At 47.8% G+C, this 20,163-nt stretch overlaps 2 protein-coding genes across 2 annotated transcripts in view; one reads left to right on the forward strand and one right to left on the reverse strand.

Moving 5' to 3' along the window:
• FAT2 (FAT atypical cadherin 2) overlaps positions 1-2,864 on the forward strand; it is an 86,257-nt gene extending 83,393 nt beyond the window's left edge. The window contains exon 24 of the mRNA XM_030826257.1: positions 855-2,864. Within this exon, the coding sequence (XP_030682117.1) occupies positions 855-1,387 (533 nt within the window). The 3' untranslated portion in view covers positions 1,388-2,864. The remainder of the gene's footprint in view (positions 1-854) is intronic.
• SLC36A1 (solute carrier family 36 member 1) overlaps positions 1-20,163 on the reverse strand; it is a 210,965-nt gene that overhangs the window by 18,824 nt on the left and 171,978 nt on the right. The window lies entirely within an intron of this gene.

A 20,163-nucleotide genomic window follows, 5' to 3' on the forward strand; every position in this document is an offset into this window, starting at 1 on the left:
TCATTCTATTGCACTCCTCTAAATTCCAAGTCACTCCATGGGATTGAGGTTCATCACAGAAATGTGTAGACCCTGGATAGGGTTGGGTAGAACCCTTGGAGTAAGAAGGGGGCTTCTGCACATTTGTGCTTTTCTGGGAAGGGAAAGGAGAAGTGGTCTAAGCTTCTGGTTGCCCAGTGTGAAAGTGCAGCAGCCTTGGGCCAGACCTGGCTGACCTAGAGGGGGAATATCACCTTCCGCTCGTCTTTGGCTCAAAAGGAGGTGTATTAGTAAAGCACTTCATGTTTTGGCATAATCATCAGCAGTTACAATAGGTATTTTCACTATGTGTCAAATAGGGAAACCGAGGCCCATCAAAATGCAGTGACTTGTTCTAACTAACCCAACTAGTCAGTAGCAGAGGCAGGGCTAGGACCAACGGCTCCTGGTCTCCTGATTTCTGAGCCACATCTCATTTCATCACTCTCCATGATAGACTCCATCACACCTGTGAGTCCAAACTGTGTGTGTGTTTCCTTCAGTTAAGGGGATGAAACTTACCAGTAGGACTTGGGATGGAGTTACTGTATCCAGCTGTGGGGGTGGGTTGCATGGAGACATCCAAATCCTTCCCTTGTTCACTGACCCTCAGATTAGTGGCAGGGATTTGCAAGATGGGCTGGCCTTGGGTCAAACCTCTAGCCTTGAGCTTGTCCCATTGGATTCTATATATCAACCTAAGCCACCAGAGACAACCTGCACTATACCCACCCATTCCCATCTCCACCACGCTAGGTTATATATAGTTGCTATAGAGCCAGCTGAAACCTTCCCTAGGGAAAATGAGCTCACCCTATCTCGCTGTTCCCTTTCAGTGTACCCTGGCGGAGCTATGGTCTGGCCCCCTACTTACTCCAGGAACGAACGCTGGGAATACCCCCACTCTGAAATGACTCAGGGCCCTCTGCCGCCCTCGGCTCACCGCCACTCAACCCCAGTCGTGATGCCAGAGCCCAGTGGCCTCTATGGGGGCTTCCCCTTCCCCCTGGAGATGGAAAACAAGCGGGCACCTCTCCCACCCCGTTACAGCAACCAGAACCTGGAAGATCTGATGCCCTCTCGGCCCCCTAGTCCCCGGGAGCGCCTGGTTGCCCCCTGTCTCAATGAGTACACGGCCATCAGCTACTACCACTCGCAGTTCCGGCAGGGAGGGGGAGGGCCCTGCCTGGCAGAGGGGGGCTACAAGGGGGTGAGTATGCGCCTCAGCCGAGCTGGGCCCTCTTATGCTATCTGTGAGGCAGAGGGGGCACCTCTTGCAGGCCAGGGCCAGCCCCGGGCGCCCCCCAACTATGAGGGCTCTGACATGGTGGAGAGTGATTACGGCAGCTGTGAGGAGGTCATGTTCTAGCTTCCCATTCCCAGAGCAAGGGAGGCAGGAAGACAAAGACTGGACTTGGCTTATTTCTTCCTGTCTCGTAGGGGGTGAGTTGAGTGTGGCTGGGAGAGTGGGAGGGAAGCCCCCACCCCCAGCCCAGGCTGCTGTCCCTTGAAATGTGCTCTTCCAATCCCCCAGTTAGTCCCTGAGTGTGGAGGGAAGCTGAGGATAGAGCTCCAGAAACAGCACTAGGGTCCCAGGAGAGGGGCATGCCTAGAGCACTGACCCTGGAAGACCAGGAACAATTGACTCCCAGGGTGGGCGAGAGATAGGCAGTCTCCCTGATCTGCTATCTCTCAGTCCCCGGGGCAGAGCCTGATTGACTGTGCTGGCTCAGCTTCACCAAGATGCATTCTCATACCTGCCCACAGCTCCATTTTGGAGGCAGGCAGGTTGATGCCTGACAGGCAACCACTACGTGGGCCATACAGAGGAGCTCTAGAGGACTGCGTGGCGTCCTCCTAGGGGCTGAGAGGTGAGCAGCAGGGGAGCAGGCACAGTCCCCTGTGCCCCTGCCTCAGTCGAGCACTCACTGTGTCTTTGTGAAGTGTCTGCTCCGCGTCAGGCACTGCTTTGCACCAAGGAGAAAATGGTGATGGAGGGCGACAAGGACTCTGAGGAGCATCACCAGGCCTTGGGCCCCAGAGGTCCCGCTCCTCAGCCTACACACAGAGGAACGGGCCCACCTCAGAGTCACACCACTATCCACCAGTCAGGGCCTGCCAGGAGTCTACGCAGCTTTGAACCTTCTTTGTTAAAGAATTCAGACCTCATGGAACTCTGGGTTCTTCATCCCAAGTTTCCCAGGCACTTTTGGCCAAAGGAAGGAAGGAACTAATTCTTCATTTTAAAAATTCTTAGGCACTTTTTGACCTTGCTGTCTGGATGAGTTTCCTCAATGGGATTTTTCTTCCCTAGACACAAGGAACTCTGAACTCCTATTTAGGGCAGGTTGGAAGCAGGGAGCTGGACCGCAGTGTCCAGGCTGGACACTGGCCTTTGCCTCCTCTCCATTGCAAACGCCTGCCCATCAAGTGTTACCTGCAGTGACTCAACCCTATGCATGGAGGGTCAATGTGGGCACATATCTACACATGTGGGTGCCCATGGATAGTACGTGTGTACACATGTGTAGAGTGTATGTAGCCAGGAGTGGTGGGGACCAGAAGCCTCTGTGGCCTTTGGTGACCTCACCACTCCCTCCCACCCAGTCCCTCCCTCTGGTCCACTGCCTTTTCATATGTGTTGTTTCTGGAGACAGAAGTCAAAAGGAAGAGCAATGGAGCCTTGCCCACAGGGCTGCTGCTTCACGCGAGAGGGAGCTGTGTGGGCGAGAGCCAATTTGTGTGGGTGGTTTGCAGCTGTGTGTGTGACTGTGAGTGTGAATGACAGATACATAGTTTCATTGGTCATTTTTTTTTTTAACAATAAAGTATCTTTTTTACTGTTATTTTCTGTGTCATTTAGCCTGTTTGGGGTCAGGGGAACGATGCAAGGGTCCACAGGCCCTTCCAATATTCATGGATTTTGGGAGTTGGAAGGGATCCTAGAGATTGTTAAGCAACAGAGATTCCCAGCCTGGCAACATTACCTACCCCAGACACAAAACCAGAACTTCTGGGGATGGCGCCCAGGAAACTATTTGGAAAAAACCCTCTGCCTCTGATACAACTGTCTGCAGTGGTTCAAGCTCCTCCATTTAGATGGGGCTCTGAGGCTCTGAGTGATGAGTCCACTAACCAGCAGGCTAGCTAAAGCCCGGGACAAGACCTGGGGCCTCCTGCCCTTGCCAGCACCCTTTGCACTGCATGGCATTACTTACGGAGAAGGGACTTAACTATCACAAGTCTTGGGAAGCTAGCCCTCCTGGGACCCAGAGTCAGCCTGTGGCTGCTATTCAATGTTAGGTAACATGGGGTACCTTAAAATGGCGCCGTACCTTAAGATGGGGCCGGTTCCGGGTTCTTCTCCCCTCCTTGACCGGGCACTGTCTGAACCCGCCAAAGGAGGGCCAATCAGAAAGAAGCATCTCCCACCTTCCCTTGGGCCCGCCCCCAGCCCAATCCACGTAGGCCCAAGGGATATAAAACCCAGCACACCAGCAGCCCTCTCTCTCTTCTCTTCCTTCTCCTTGCGTGGTGCCGCTTGATACCTCCAATAAAGATCTCTTGACCGCGACCGGTGTAGTTTGGTCTCCGCCTGGCCCCTTTCATTGGTGCCGTGACTCGGATCGGGACTCCCTACCCCCCTCGGTGGGACCCCGATCCCTTTCGGGCTCAGTCTAGACCCCGGCCGGTCTTTGCTCATTCTCCTGTTCGCCAAGCTGTTCGCCCAACACCGGCCTCGTCTCGGTAAGTCTTCCCCTCCGGGGTCTACCTCTCTAGGCAGGCAAGAGACCCCACAAAGCGCCTTGCCTCAAGCCCCTAAGGCCACGGTAGACCCCAAATAGCAAAACTGGCCCACATATCCCCTAGACAACCAAAGCAAATGGCCCACTTATGGGTCTCTCGATCCTAACTTTCTCCAGGATCTCTACAATTACTGTGAGCGAACAGGAAGATGAGTAGAGATCCCATATATCCACGGCTTCTTTCTCCTACGGGATAGACCTAACCTTTGTCTCCCTTGCAAACCGCAGCAGCTCCTTGCCGCTCTTAAACCGCCAACCTCTCCCTCTGCCCCTGACTTCGACCCAGCCGACGAACCGCCCCCATACCACCACCCTCCGCCGCACCCTCTGGCCGCCACCCAACCGGAAGTTGCCCAGCCTCCCGCTGCCCCCCCCCCCACGCCCTCAACTGCCTATCCTGTCAGCCCCGGCCTTCAGCCCCCCCACCAGTCGCTCAAAGTCACACCCCCCGCCTTGCCCCCTTAGAGAGGTGGCAGGAGCTGAAGGTATTGTCCGAGTCCATGTCCCCTTTTCTATGGCTCACTTATCACAAATAGAAAAACGCCTAGGCTCCTACACTTCCAATTCTGCTTTATATATCAAAGAATTCCAATACCTCATCCAAGCCTATAGCCTTACCTTCCATGACATCTATATGATTCTCTCTAACACCCTCCTCCCCGAGAAGCGTAGGCGAGTCTAGGAACAAGCTCAAATTTATGCAGATGAGGTTCATCAAACAACCCCAGCCCTACCGCTAGGAGCGCAGGCAGTACCTGAGCATGAGCCCAACTGGGCAGCCCAAGACCATTTCGCTACTTGAATCATAGCCGGTCTACGGAGGGCAGCTCAAAAGGCAGTTAACTTTGAAAAACTTCATGAAGTCATACAAGATAAAAATGAAAACCCGTCCGCTTTTCTAGACGGCCTTACACAGGCACTCCAACAATACACCAACATAGATCCTGAAACCCCAGACAGTAGGCAACTCCTCATGTCCCATTTTTTTGCTCAGAGTTTTCCTGATATCAAAGGTAAACTAAAAAAAACTGGACAAAGACCCCCTCACCCCTCAAACCAAGATCTTAGCGACGGCATTTAAGGTGTATCACAATCGAGATGAGAAGGCAAAGAGGCAAAAGTACCAGTTACTGGCACAAGCCCTTCAAGCCTCCCCTCGATCAAACAGCCATAAGTTGTCGTCTGCCCATCCATCCCAACGTCAGCCCCCAGGGCCCTGTTTCAAATGCAGAAAGGAAGGGCACTGGATCTGAGAGTGCCCAAATCCCAGGCCCCCCAACTGGCCATGTCCTAAATGCCACCAATCTGGCCATTGGGGCGTAGACTGCCCCGGCTCCCGAAGGGGGGCCAGGCCGACCACCATCCCAACTCCCGATCTTCTAGGATTGGCCATTCAAGACTGACGGGGCCTTAGGACTTCCTTCCCGACACTAATCATCACCACACAGGAGCCCAGGGTCTCTTTAACAGTGGATGGATGTCCCATCACCTTTACCTCCATCACCTTCAACCCAATCACCCTCCCGCAATCCACCTCACTCATTGCCTTGGTGGCGAGTTCCACAGATTCGCTCCCAGCCAGCATCCTTAAAAACCCACATCACTTCCCCAGCCAACCCCAATATCCTCTCCCCGTCTCCAGCCTGAAAGGATTACAACCAATTATTTTAGACCTCTTAAGAAAAGGGTTCCTCAGGCCAACCCATTCTCCATTTAACACCCCTAAAAAAACCCAATGGTACGTTCTGCCTCATCCAAGACCTCAGCTCTTATCCTCTATTCCTCCTAGTGCCACACATTTCTCAGTCATAGATCTTAAAGATGCCTTTTTCACCATTCCCCTCTCCCCTCAGTCACAAGACCTGTTCGCCTTCACTTGGCACAACAGCTCACGTGGATAGTGCTTCCCCAAGGGTTCAGAGATAGCCCCCACATCTTTGGTCAAACTCTTGCCTCAGACCTACAAAAATTACACTTTCCCCAGTCCACCCTCCTACAATACGTTAATGACCTCCTCCTATGCAGTCCCTCTCTAACTGTCTCACAAACTGACACCACCTCTCTTCTCAACTTCCTTGCTGACTGAGGCTACCGAGTATCCCCCCAAAAGGTCCAGCTCTCCCTCACTCAAGTAACCTATCTAGGAGTCCTCCTTGCCCATGACTCAAAGGCCATCACCCTAGACCGAAAGTGCTTCATTAGAAGTCTTCCCATCCCAAAAACCAAACAAGAGATACTTTCCTTCTTAGGACTAGCAGGCTACTTTAGAACTTGGATCCCCAACTACTCTTTATTAGCAAAGCCCCTATATGATCTCTCCCAAGGTACCCCATCCGAGCCTGTAGAGGCCACAGTCAAGCAGCCCTTCCTGCCACTCCAACAGGCACTACTCAAAGCCCCAGCCCTACATCTTCCAGACTTACAACAACCTTTCATTCTATATGTACATGAGCACAATGGCTTGGCTCTTGGAGTCCTGGGTCAGATGCACAGACCCACCTTTGTGGCAGTTGCACACCTATCCAAACAATTCTGAGAGCGAACTCGGCCTGCAGGGAACTGAGTTTTCTCCTTTCCCTCCTCACTCATCCGGCCTGGGTTTCCTCCCTTCTCTCGCTCAAAAAATCCTGGTACCAGGTAACCCACGGCCCTCGGCCTTACAGAGGCCCATCAGTTCTTTCGTTTCGGTGACGACCGGCCCAAAGGTTCTGACTCACAACTCGGCCATCGGCTAATAGGGGACGCCCTGTTCAGCCAGCCGCCATATACATATACCCCTTCCTCTCTCACCATGGGAGGCTCTGCACCCCTGCCGGCGACTAGACCCCACCGTGTGAGGGTGGGCCCCCTGCCTTCGGGCCCTGGCTGCAGCCTACCTACTACTTCAAGAGTCAAAGAAATTAATGTTTAGGGCAGCTGTTGTCATTACCTCCCCCCATCAACTCAAGGAACTCCTGACCTACAAAAGTCTACAAACCCTTCCCCCTTGCCACGTACTGTCTCTCCTAGTTTCCTTCCTGCACGATTCCGCTGTAACTTTCCAAACATGTGCACCCCTCAATCCCGCCACCCTCCTGCCTGTCTCTCCTTAAACACGAACCCACAAACCCCTCTAAAGCCAGGCATGCCCGTACCCCACAACCCTCTCAAAGTTCACATTTCTAAAACACCCTCCCTTCCTACTATTCCTAAGGCGTAAGCTGCCGCCCTCATGCCTGCTCCGAGCCTGCTCTTCTGGCTCTCCGCCTCTTACATCTTCTTCTACGGACCCTCCTCCGCCAACAGTCCCACACCAACAATCCTGCAGCGCCTGTAAAACTGAATGGCCCCAAAACTATGGGTGTCCCTGGACCAGCTGTGTTATGAATTAAATCACCAAAAAAAACCAGACAGACAGACCCCATTCATATATTATGTCATCAAAACAATGCCTCATCTCGAGCAATTCACATCACCGACCCAGCCAACGCAATCTGGGGCCAGGCAGCCACAGGGGGAATATACCCAAGCAACGCCTGGTCTTATCCAGCACAAACTATAACCATCACCCGTACCCTAAAAACTGACTCCCAACAGGTTCTAGCCAAAATTAACACAACACCTCTCAGGTCCCTATTTCTGATTGTTTCTTACACGCAAACATCAACAAACCCCCTCTTGCTGCGGTTCCACTATCTAGCTCCATAAACACAAGCAACTCCTCCCCACCGACCACCGGCTTTGTAATCTCCCATGTCCCCCTCCTTGCCAACCTCAGCGTCCCTATTCCTACCTGTTACAACACCAGCTACCACCCCCCATTGCCCCACAATGTAACATGCAAACAAACTGTCACCCCCCCCCCCCCAACTTTCCAGCTCCAGACAGCCTTTTTTTTTTTTTGGTGTAACGGCCATTAATTCCTCTATCCCTGGCCCCTGCATACCCACCACACTAGTCCCTCAACTCGCATTGCTTTCCTTCTCTGAAGGCCTTCAAGCCTATCAGTTTAATCACCCTAAACCCAACTCTCCTGAGGACCGTCGGAAAAAAAGAGCAATCTTCCTACCTATCATGCTTGGAATCTCTCTAACAATCTCTCTCATAGGTACAGGACTAGGAGCCACCTCTTTAGGATACAGTGTATCCCAATTTTCAGATTTCCAAACCGAGATGCAGACAGCCATTAAGGAAACGGCTCAGTCTCTAGCCGCCCTCCAACAACAAATCACATATCTAGCTGGTGTCACCCTTCAAAACCGCTGCGCCATCGACCTACTCACAGCCGAAAAAGGCAGTATTTGCATCTTCTTACAGGAGAACTGTTGTTATTACATTAATGAGTCTCAAGTGATCGAACCTAGCATTAAAACCTACATCAGATAAAACGTAAACTAATGAATGCTAGCACTACTCCCTCCCTTTGGGAAACCCTCAAAACCCCCCTCTTAGCTTGGCTCCTTCCCTTTTTAGGCCCCCAATGGGTATCCTAGCTTTCTGCGCACTACTCCCCTGCCTCATTAAGTTTCTCTTCCATATCTAACCAAACACTTAACCAGCTTCTCCTCAGAAACTACCAACTTTTAGCCACCAGAGAGGACGGGACAGATTCCACAGACGGGCTCACAACCTGCTAACCCAAGCCAGTCATGACAACCGCCAACCGATTCCACAAATTTCTCAATGATCTCCGTGCCGACAGCTGGCTCATCGCCAACCCATCCCTGCCCCTCAACTGGCTCACGGCACTGGAGGATCTATACCTACGAGGAACATTACCCCATGCACAACCCTGACAGTTCTCCCTGTGCCCCCTCCCCACAGCGCCCCCACTCAGCAGGACGCAGCCAGATGAACCACGACGCCCATTTCCCCCATTTAAGAAAACAAAAAGGGAGGAATGTTAGGTAACATGGGGTACCTTAAAATGGCGCCGTACCTTAAGATGGGGCCGGTTCCGGGTTCTTCTCCCCTCCTTGACCGGGCACTGTCTGAAACTGCCAAAGGAGGGCCAATCAGAAAGAAGCATCTCCCGCCTTCCCTTGGGCCCGCCCCTAGCCCAATCCACATAGGCCCAAGGGATATAAAACCCAGCACACCAGCAGCCCTTTCTCTCTTCTCTTCCTTCTCCTTGCGTGGTGCCGCTCGATACCTCCAATAAAGATCTCTTGACCACGACCGGTGTAGTTTGGTCTCCGCCCGGCCCCTTTCACTCTACAGCGCACCCTTAGTCGCCAGCTAAATGTGACTTCACCAGGCAACCATGACGACGCTGAGTCAGGAAAGCCCAGTCCCTGCCTTCAAGTTCCCAATCCAGCTGGGCAAAGAAGGCACACCCATGGGAGACACCACGCAGGCGGTGGCTCTGAGGTTGGACAGGCTTGGTTCCAAGCCCAGCTCTGTCACACACTAATTATGTGGCCTTAAGCAGATATGACTTGGCCTCTCATTTTTCAAAGATAATTTTTAGAGCAGTTTTACAGCTCATAGCAAAATTGAATGGAAGGCACAGCGATAGGCCTTCTCTCCCATGCACAGCCTCCCTCGTTATTAACATCCCCCACCAGAATGGTATAGTTGTTGCAACTGACAACTCTCCATTGATGGGTCATTATCACCTACAGTCCACAGTTTACATGAGGGTTCCCTCTTGTTGTTGCACATTCTGTGGGTTTGGACAAATGTATAACATGTATCCAGTATTACAGGCTCTTGAAGATAGTTTCACTGCCCTAAAAATCCTCTGTGCTCTGCCTACTCTTCCCTCCTGCCCCCAACCCCTGGCAACCACGAAACTTATTGCTGTCTCCATAGTTTTCCAGCATGTCATATGGTTGGAATCATATGATATATAGCTTTTTCAAACTTGCTTCTTTTACTTAGTAATGTGCATTTAAGATTCCTCCATATCTTTTCAGGACTTGATAGTTCATTTCTTTTTAGTGCCAAATACTACTCCACTGTCTGGATGTACTACAGTTTATTTACCCATTCACCTTCTCAAGGACATCTTGGTTGCTTCCAAGTTTTGGCAACTATGAATACAACTGCTCTAAACATCTGTGTGCAGGTTTTATGTGGATATAGGTTTCCGACACCTCTGGGTAAATACTGGCAAACAGTCTTCCAGAGTGGCTGAACCATTCCACGGCCCCACCAGCAGTGAATGAGAGCTCCTTTTGCTCCACATTCTCACCAGCATTTGGTGGTGTCTGTGTTCTGGATTTCAACCTTTCTAATCGGTGTGTGGTGCGGTATCTCACTGTTGTCTTAATTTTGCATTCCCCTGATGACATGATGTGGAGCATCTTTTCATATGCTTTTTTTTTTTAAATCTATAGATCTGCTTTAGTGACGTGGCTGTTAAGATGTTTGGCTCATTTTTAAATTGGTTTGTTTTCTCAATGTTGAGTATTAAGAGTTCTTTATATATTTTAGAAAACAGTATTTTATCAGATATGCCTTTGAAAATATTTTCTCAGTCTGTGCCTTGTCTTCTTGACACTGTCTTTTACAAAGCATAGGTTTTTAATTTTTTTTTTTTTTTTTTTGAGACAGAGTCACATTCTGTTGCCCAGGCTGAAATGCAGTGGCGCAATCTCGACTTACTGCAACCTCTGCCTCCTGGGTTCAAGCAATTCTCCCGCCTCAGCCTCCTGAGTAGCTGGGATTACAGGTGCCCACCACCACACCCAGCTAATTCTTATATTTTTGGTAGAGGCAGGGTTTCACCATGTTGGCCAGGCTGGTCTTGAACTCCTGACCTCAGGTGATCCACCTGCCTCTGCCTCCCAAAGTGCTGAGATTACAGGCATGAGCCACCGCACCCACCCTACTGGTTTTTAATTTTAAGGAAGTCCAGTTTATCAATTATTTCTTTTATACAGAATGCCTTCGGTGTTTTATTTAAAAAGTCATTGCTAAACTGAAGGTCTCTAGGTTTTCTCCTATGTTATCATCTAGGAGTTTTATAGTTTTGCATTTTACATTTAGGTCTATGGTCCACTTTAAGTTACTTTTTGTGAAGGATGTAAGAACTGTGTCTAGATTCATTTTGTTTGCATGTGGCTGTCCAGCTGTCCAGCACCATTTGCTGAAAAGGCTGTTTGCTCCATCGTGGTGCCTTTGCTCTTTTGTCAAAGTTCAGTTAGGCCTCTCATTCCTCAGTAAAATGAAGATAGTAAATAATATGGGAATAATAGCTATCTCATATTGTCATGAGAAATACATGTAAATAGAAAGTTTATTAAAGCATAAACAATAAATGGTGGCCAGTATGATAGGAAATAATACTAGGCCGGGTGTGTGGCTCACACCTGTAATCCCAGCACTTTGGGAGGCCAAGGTGGGCAGATCACCTGAGGTCAGGAGTTCAAAACCAGCCTGGCCAACATGGGGAAACCACATCTCTACTAAAAGTACACAAATGAGCCGGGTGTGGTGGTGGGCGGCTGTAGTCCCAGCTACTCAGGAGGCTGAGGCAGGAGAATCCCTTGAACCCAGGAGGCGGAGGCTGCAGTAAGCCAGGATTGTGCCACTGCACTCCAGCCTGGGCGACAGAGCAAGACGCTGTCTCAAAAAACAAAAAAGGACAGATAGGATACAGATAGGATTGATTTATCAGGACTCTGCAGGAGATCACAAATTGTCCAGTGTTGCCCAAATTTCTGTTGTTTTGCTTATCACTTTCACAATTTTTGCCCTGATAGAATACAACTTGTACTATTATTTAATACTTAAAATATATATCTCAATGTTTACAAAATATTCTCTATTCATCTCTAAACAATAATATCTCTACATTAAAGGATTTGAGAGTATTTCTTCCTGATACCATGAAAACATGTAACTATTCAGATTAAAAAACGACTGTCAGGGGCCCCCCGTTCATCTTTGGGAAACAATGACCTGGTCCTTCTCATTCCTGATGTTTCACATGCTAAGGCCCATAGAGAAAGGGTTTGTCTGAGGTCTCACAGCCGGAATTCCAGGGGCAAGACCCCAACGCAGGTCCGACACCCGGTCTGGGGATGTCCACACAGCACCTCCCTGCCTCCCATTCTCCTGGATGGGGAACGCCTTCTTAACCAGCCCACCTCCATCCTCTCCCCACCAGGCCCCGCCTTCTCCTTTTCTTCCGCAGCCTGCGCCTTCACAGATTAGCCACCAGAGGGCTCTCTGGGATAAAGGACCAGTTTACTGGGCCTGCGGGGAGGCCTAAAGGTTTTCAGGTAAATCCCGGCATCCTAAACCACTGGGGCTCAGGCAGATTTGCAGTTCACCATCATGACCATCACTACAATCAGCCACCACCTCTACTGCCTCCTTTTACTGAGCATTTGCTATGCCAGGTGCTGTGCAAGCACTCAGCGTCTTATCTCACTTAATTCTCACAAAAACCTAATGAGGGGCCAGGCGCAGTGGCTCCCACCTGTAATCCCAGCACTTTGGGAGGCCGAGGTGGTTGGATCACCTGAGGTCAGGAGTTTGAGACCAGCCTGGCCAACATGGTGAAACCCCGTCTCTACTAAAAATACAAAAACTAGCTGGGCATGGTGGCGTGTGCCTGTAATCCCAGCTACTCAGGAGGCTGAGGCAAGAGAATCACTTGAACCCAGGAGATGGAGGTTGCAGTGAGCTGAGATCATGCCACTGCAGTCCAGCCCGGGTGACAGAGCAAGACTTTGTCTCAAAACAACAAAAACAACAACAACAACAACAAAAACACCCTAATGAGATAGGTACTACCATCCTTTAAAAATGGAGAAACCGAGGCACAGATAAACTGAGGGACCCGTAATTTATGTTAGTAACTTAAATAAGGTAAGTCACAGAGTTCATGAGTGACAGGGCCAGGATTCCAATCCAGGTCAGCCTGACTTGGGAGGCGCACCTTACATTTGGGTTCGCGAAATAAATTACAAATACAGGGGACTAATGAGCAGCAGCAAGTGCAACAGAGCAGGCTGAGTTCAGAACAAGCCAAGAGAAGGCCATGCTAATTTCTAGGTGGCACAGAGCAACCGTGCCCAGATTTGGGGAGGTGGGGGTCTGCTCACCTTAGGGCTCAACCCCAGGCCTCTCCCGAAGCCCTACATCCACTTTTGGGGCTGGACCTTAAGAGTGGCGCAGCAACCTTGAGCATCACTAGAGGAGCAGGCCAGAAGGGAGGGGCAGGGTGGGGACTTGCTGCCCTGCTGTGAGGCGTGGTTTCAGGAGCCAGACGAGGCCTTGCTATTGGAGAAGGAAACACAGCTGGGACTGGCCAGGAGAAACGGTGTAAGAATTGGGAAACAGGAGAATTGGGAAACTTCCTTCAGGGGCTGGCGGATGAGGGAGGGCTTGCACAGTTGTTGTCACAGGGGTGGTTTTCAAGCCTTTACAGGAAGGGCACATATATTTTCCAGGCATCAGGGCAGTGCTCTAGAGGGAGGCAAATGGGATCTCCGAGGCAGGCATGAGGTCTGGGCTAGAACCCTCAAAAAGTGAGTATCTGGGGATAAGGAAGGGCAGAGCCAAAGGCCTTGTGGGGAAAACGACCTCTATTGGACTGAAGATTATGTACGAAGATTCTAAAAGAGCTAGAGGGCAAAAAAGACCCAGCAGGCAGAGTTTTAAGGCATGGAGTGACGTGCCCAGGGCCCGCAGCTGGTCCAGTATAGAACAGTCAACTCAACCTCTTTGCACGACTTGAAACACTGGTGCAATGCCAGCCTGCTAGGGCGCCAGACCCAGGTGCTGATCCATCACCTGTGGTGCGGTGTCTAAGGACAGGCTTTGGAAACCCTCGGGCAGCCTCTGACTGCTTCTAGAAGAGGGGCACTGGCTGTTTCACTGAATGTAAAGCAGGAACTTTCTCAGGCATCCAGCTGCAAAAAGACAATTTTAAAACTTTTCTGAAAATTCCTCAATGAATCCAAAGGGTCCAACCAAGAAAAGTACCTGGTTAGATTGACACAAAGCTGACAATATAGTGATGCCACCTCCTTACCAGGCCAGGGCACTATTCGCTACAGAAGGAGACTACACTGAATTTAGTAATCAAAGATTTCAGATACATAATTAGCCCCCAAGGGCAGAGTGGGAGTAGATTTCATCTGATTGATCAGTGCCCTCAGGCAGCTCACAATCTGGTGAAAGTGGCCGAGCAGTCACATGTCTCCAGCACAGGCAGGTATGAGGATAACCAGAGGAGGGAGGTGACAGCATTGCTGAGGGAGTTTTAAGTTCTAACTGAACTGGCCAGGGAAGGTCCACAGGGGCCCAGCCATCTGAGCTGGGTCTTAAAGCAGAGCTTCCAATTTAGCACAGAAAGGAGGGTCAGCTAGGCTAAGGGAAAATCCCAAAGGGAAGGCCTAGAGGTTTTAAATATTTGGGCAATGGTGGGTAGTTCTGACGGCCGGGAGTGACTTATGGAGGGCAGGGTGCAAAGCAGGCTGGAGTCAAAAGACAGGCTTGGAAATGTGCTGTGCTCACTGAAGGAGGTGAGGTAAGGAATGAAGGAATCAATTGGCAGGGGAGAAGATTCCAGCAGCAAGGACATGAGGTTTGATGTCAGACAGACCTAGCTTCACCACTTTGGAAACGTGATCTTGGGCAAGTCATTTAAGCTTTTATGCCTAGTTTGCAAAGTGGGGATATTACCAGCACTTTCCTTCACTGGATTTGAGTATTAAAGGAGACAATATACATAAAGCGCTTAGCGTAGTTGGTACAGTGAATATTCAGGAGATGTTAGAGATATTTTACCATTACTACTGAAAAAGCAGCTCTTTGTGTAGTATCCATATTGACACACTTTCCTTTGTTCCATGGCCATAATAAAAGGACATTCCCACCCCCCGGCTGGGCGCAGTGGCTCATGCCTGTAATCCCAGCACTTTGGGAGGCCGAGGTGGGTGGACCACCTGAGGTCAGGAGTTCGAGACCAGCCTGGCCAACATGGTGAAACCCCGTCTCTACTAAAAATACAAAAATTAGCCAGGTGGCCGGGCGCGGTGGCTCACGCTTGTAATCCCAGCACTTTGGGAGGCTGAGGCGGGCGGATCACGAGGTCAGATCGAAACCACGGTGAAACCCCGTCTCTACTAAAAATACAAAAAATTAGCCGGGCGTGGTGGTGGGCGCCTGTAGTCCCAGCTACTCGGAGAGGCTGAGACAGGAGAATGGCGTGAACCCGGGAGGCAGAGCTTGCAGTGAGCCGAGATTGCGCCACTGCACTCCAGCCTGGGCGACAGAGCGAGACTCCGTCTCAAAAAAAAAAAAAAAAAAAAAAAATTAGCCAGGCGTGGTGGCAGGCGCCTGTAATCCCAGCTACTTGGGAGGCTGAGGCAGAGAATCACTTGAACCCGGGAGGTGGAGGTTGCAGTGAGCCGAGATTGCGCCATTGTACTCCAGCCTGGGGGATTACAGCAAGACTGCGTCTCAAAAAAAGAAAAAAAAAAAAAAAAAAAAAAGGACATCCCTCCAGCTAAAGGTAGGTGGGAGCTAAATGTTCTCAGGCATTGGTTCCTGGCAGCTGAGGTGGGAAATTTCCACCCCATCCCCCACTCCAGCCAAAGGGATATTTGGCAATTCTGGAGACATTTTTAGTTTTCACAACTTGCAGGGTACAACTTACATCTAGTGGGCAGAGGCCCAGGATGCTGCTAAACATCCTACAATGCACAGAAAAGCCCCTCAACAAAGAATTCTGCAGCCCCAAATGGCAATAATAGTGAGGTTAAGAAACTCTGTCCTAAAGAAACCCATGCAGCCTTTCTGTAGCACCAGAGCAGCTGGAAATCCAGCCTGGGGCAAAAGTACACTTATTCCAAAAATAGAAGTTATGCATATGGCTTTGCTCATTTCTAAAAAGGCACTATTCTGGATTCTACATCTGTCAGAGTAAATATCAGGGTGAGTGAAAAATGAAAGGCAATCTAACAATATAAAGAATAGTATACAATGATCAAGTAGGATTTATTCCAAGTAAGCAAGGCCAGTTCAATATTCAAAAATCAATCAATGGAATCCACCATATCAAAAGGTGAAAAAAGAAAAACTACATGATCATATCAGATACAGAAAAAGCATTTGACAAAATTCAGTACTCATTCATGATTTTTAAATATCTCGGTATAGGAATAGAGGGGAACTTCTATAAAAATTATACTACTTACATCATACTTAAAGTGAAAGACTGAATGCTTTCCCTACAAGATCAGGGACAGGACTAGGATGTTCACTCTCACCACTTGTTTTAAACTGGAAATTTGAACCATTGCAATATGACAAAAAAAAAAAAGAAAGAAAGAAAAGAGATACACACACTGGAAAAGAAGAAATACATCTATCTCTATTTGCAGACAACATGGTTGTCTAAATAGAAAATCTCAAGAAATCTAACCAAAAACTCACAGAATTATTGAGTACAGAAAGGTCACAGGATACAAGATTAAAATACACAAATCAGTTATATTTCTATATACTACCAATGGACACACAGAAACTGGAATAAAAAAATACCATTTATAATTGCTCCAAAGAAAATTAAATACTTCAGTATAAATCTAACAAAACACAGGATCTGATAAATGGTTAAAGTAACAAATAGTGTTGGGAAGGATCACCTGAGGTCAGGAGTTCAAGACCAGCCTGAACAACATGGCAAAGCCCCCTCTCTACTAAACGTACAAAAATCAGCTGGGCATGGTGGCACGCATCTGTAGTCCCAGCTACTCGAGAGGCTGAGACAGGAGAATCACTTGAACCCAGGAGGCAGGGGTTGCAGTGAGCTGAGATGGTGCCACTGCACTCCAGCCTGGGTGACAGAGTGAGACTCTGTCTCAAAAAACAAACACACACCACAAATAGCGATAACACCAAAGGCTGGCAAAGTTGCAGAGGAAATAGATCACTTATACATTGTTGCTGGAGTAGTAAAATGGTAGTCACTCTGGAAATGGTTTAGAAGTCCCTTTTAAAACGAATAATGGGCTTACCATATGTATTAGTCCGTTTTCACGCTGCTGATAAAGACATACCAGACATACCAGAGACTGGGCAATTTACAAAAGAAAGAGGTTTAATTGGATTTACAGTTCCACATAGCTGAGGAGGCCTCACAATCATGGCAGAAGGCAAGGAGGAGCAGGTCACATCTTAAGCGGATGGTGGCAGGCAAACAGAGAAAGAGTTTGTGCAGGGAGACTCCCCTTTTTAAAACCATCAGATCTCGTGAACTTATTCACTATCACAAGAACAGCGCAGGAAAGACCTGCCCCCACAAATCAGTCACCTCCCACCGGGTTCCTCCCACAACATGTGGAAATTCAAGATGAGATTTGAGCCAAACCATATCACCATACAATTCAGCAGTTGTGCTTCTGGGCATATATCCCAGAGAAATTAAAACTTATTTTCATGCAGGAACAATTGCACAAATATTTATAGTACTTTATTTGTAATAACCAAATCTGGAAACTGCACATTTCTTTCAGTGAGTGAATGGTTAAACATCAGTACCATGGAACCCTACTCAGCAATAAAAAGAAACAAACTATTGATAAATGCAACAACTTAGATGAACATCAAGGAAACTATACTGAGTGAAAGAAGCCAATCCCAAAAAGATACATATGGCATAATTCAATTTATCGAATTATTATTATTAATTTCATGAATAAACTTATAGAGATGAAGAACAGATTCATGGCTTCTGGGGAAGGTTAGGGATCTTGGGGGACTGAAGGGAGTGGGTATCTATAAAGGGGTAGCATAAAGGAGTCTTGAGGTGACGGTACAGTTAGGCATCTAGATTGTGGTGGTGGTGTATACAAAGCTACTCACAATAAAATTGCATACAGCTATACACAAACACACACACACAAATGAGTATAACTAACGAAATCTGAATCAGCTCTATGGATTGTGCTAATGTCAATTTCCTGGTTTTAATAATGTACTACAGTTATGCAAGATGTTAACACTGGGAAGCCCAGCTGAAGAGTGCTCTGGACCTGGACCTCCCTCCCATGCCTTTGAATCTTCCTGTAATCTACAATTATTTCCCAATAAAAAACCTATATCAAAAGAAGTGGATGACTGAATTTTAAGAGGCAAAATATTTGAACAAATACTTCCTTAAAGAAGATAGGCCAATAAGCACGTAAAGAGGTGCAAAACATCACTAGTCATTGGGGAAATGCAAATTAAAACTGCAATGAGATGCCACTTCACACCTATTAGAAGGGCTAAAATTTAAAAGACCACAATATTAAGTATTGGTGAAGATATGGAGCAACTGTAACTGTTATATATTAGGAATCCAACAGGGAATGGCCACTTTGGAAAATAATTTGCCAAAAGTTAGCACACATTTCCCATACAACCCCATCATTTCACCTCTAGGTATTTACCCAAGGGAAATAAAAACATAGGTCTACACAAAGACCTGTACATGAGTATTTATAGCAGCTTTATTCATAATAGTAATTTTTTAATAATTAAATATAGAGTATATTTGAGTCCAAAACTTGAGAATGGCTACTGGGGAGCACAGATTCAAGCTGCCCTCATAACATACTCTGATAAGCAGCAGTTAGAAGTGAGTTTTAAAGGAAGAAGGAAGAGGCAGTTTCTAAACTGTTTACCAGAAATTTACATTAAAATAACATAAGCCATAATAGCTAAATATTTGAAACAACCTCAAAGACTATCAACTAATGAATGGATAAACAAATTGTGGTTCATCCACGCAATAGATACTACTCAGCAATAAAAAGAACCAATTACGGATACATGTAACAACACGGAGGAATATAAAAAGGATGATTATGTTAAGTGAAAGAAACCAGACACAAAGGGCTACATATGTAATGGTTTTATATGACATTCTAGAAAAGACAAAACTGGAGACAGATAAAACAGATTAGCAGTTGCCAAGGGCTGAGTGGTGTGAGGATGGGATTGATTGCAAAGGGGCACAAGGGACCTTCTGGGGGCAAAGGAAACATTTTATATCTTGATTGAGATGGTGGTCACATGACTGTATGCAAAACACATTGAACTGCACATTTGAAAAAGGTGAATTTAAATTTAATTACATGTAAATTATACTCCATTTTTTTAAAAAGGAGACCAATGGCCAAGGGTCTAGTAAAGCATACCCATTAAAGACACACATAGTTCCTCAGCACAACTGCAATGGGCTAAGTATGAGGAAGGCAACCTACACAGCAAAGAGCCCCAGGCTTAGGGTCCAAATTCAGTCCATTGTCACTCAGGTTTATGCCTCCAGTAGTAATGCAATGGGCTTACCTGAGGGCCCTGGCTTTCTGGAAGAAGGGGTTACAGCCATTAGGTATAAATGTGAGCAGAAATAAAAAATTCACGAGGTAGACAACCTAAAAGAGGGGAGTGCCCTCCACAGAGGAAGTGAGCAAGACATCAGTGCATGGATGGACAGCCAGAACAACAAGCAGAAGTACTTTGGAGTCCCGGTTTTCTACAAGTCAGCTAATATTTCAGAAAATGTTTAATAAGCCCTTTGTGATTATGACATATGGCACTTTACAACATTCTCTCTAACCCTCGCGACAATTCCCAAGGCAAACCTCCCTCTTGAGGCTGCAACAGACAGGCAGCCAGCGCCTTGGGAAGCACTCAGGTTCCAGAACCAGAAGACTTTGTGTGTATCCCAATGCTGCTACCTACTAGTTGGCGGCTTGGCATAGCTGCTAAATCTCTTTGACCTTCCTGTTCCAGAAATGATAATGACAATGAAAATAGTCAGACTGCATGCCCACCTTCCTCTCTTGGTAAAATGTTATACTTTAAGAGTGTTCTTTGAAGGCTCTGTTTTTAAACTGATACTGGTAAATGTATTTTCCTGAGTTCTATGAGCTACTCTAGCAAATTAATCGAACCCCAAAACAGAGTCATGGGAACCCTGATTTAAAATTTTTAGCCAGTCAGAAGCACAGGTAAACAACCTGGTACTTGCAATTGGCACTGGAAGTGGTGGTGGTGGGGGGTGTCACTCTTGGGGACTGAGCCCTCATCCTGTGGGATCTGATGCCATCTTCGGGCAGGTGGTGTCAGAATTGAATTGGAGCACACCTGGCTAGTGTTTGCCACAGAACTGATTGTATGCTTGCTGTGGGAACAAATTCTCAAGTATTTTGGGGGGTGGGTAAATGTATTGAGTGACAGAATAAACATTTTAAGCCTTAAATGTGTTTTCCCACTCAGTGACAAAAAGGGAAGGGAAGGGGTGTCATCTCTTCCATTGTCCTGTCCTGAAATTAATCTCCACATTTCAAGAAAATTGTTACCTGTTGTGTCAGGTTTCTTCAGAGAAACAAAGCCAGTAGGATAT

This window comes from Nomascus leucogenys, chromosome 2 (genome assembly GCF_006542625.1).
Source record: "Nomascus leucogenys isolate Asia chromosome 2, Asia_NLE_v1, whole genome shotgun sequence".
Classification (NCBI taxonomy): domain Eukaryota; kingdom Metazoa; phylum Chordata; class Mammalia; order Primates; family Hylobatidae; genus Nomascus; species Nomascus leucogenys.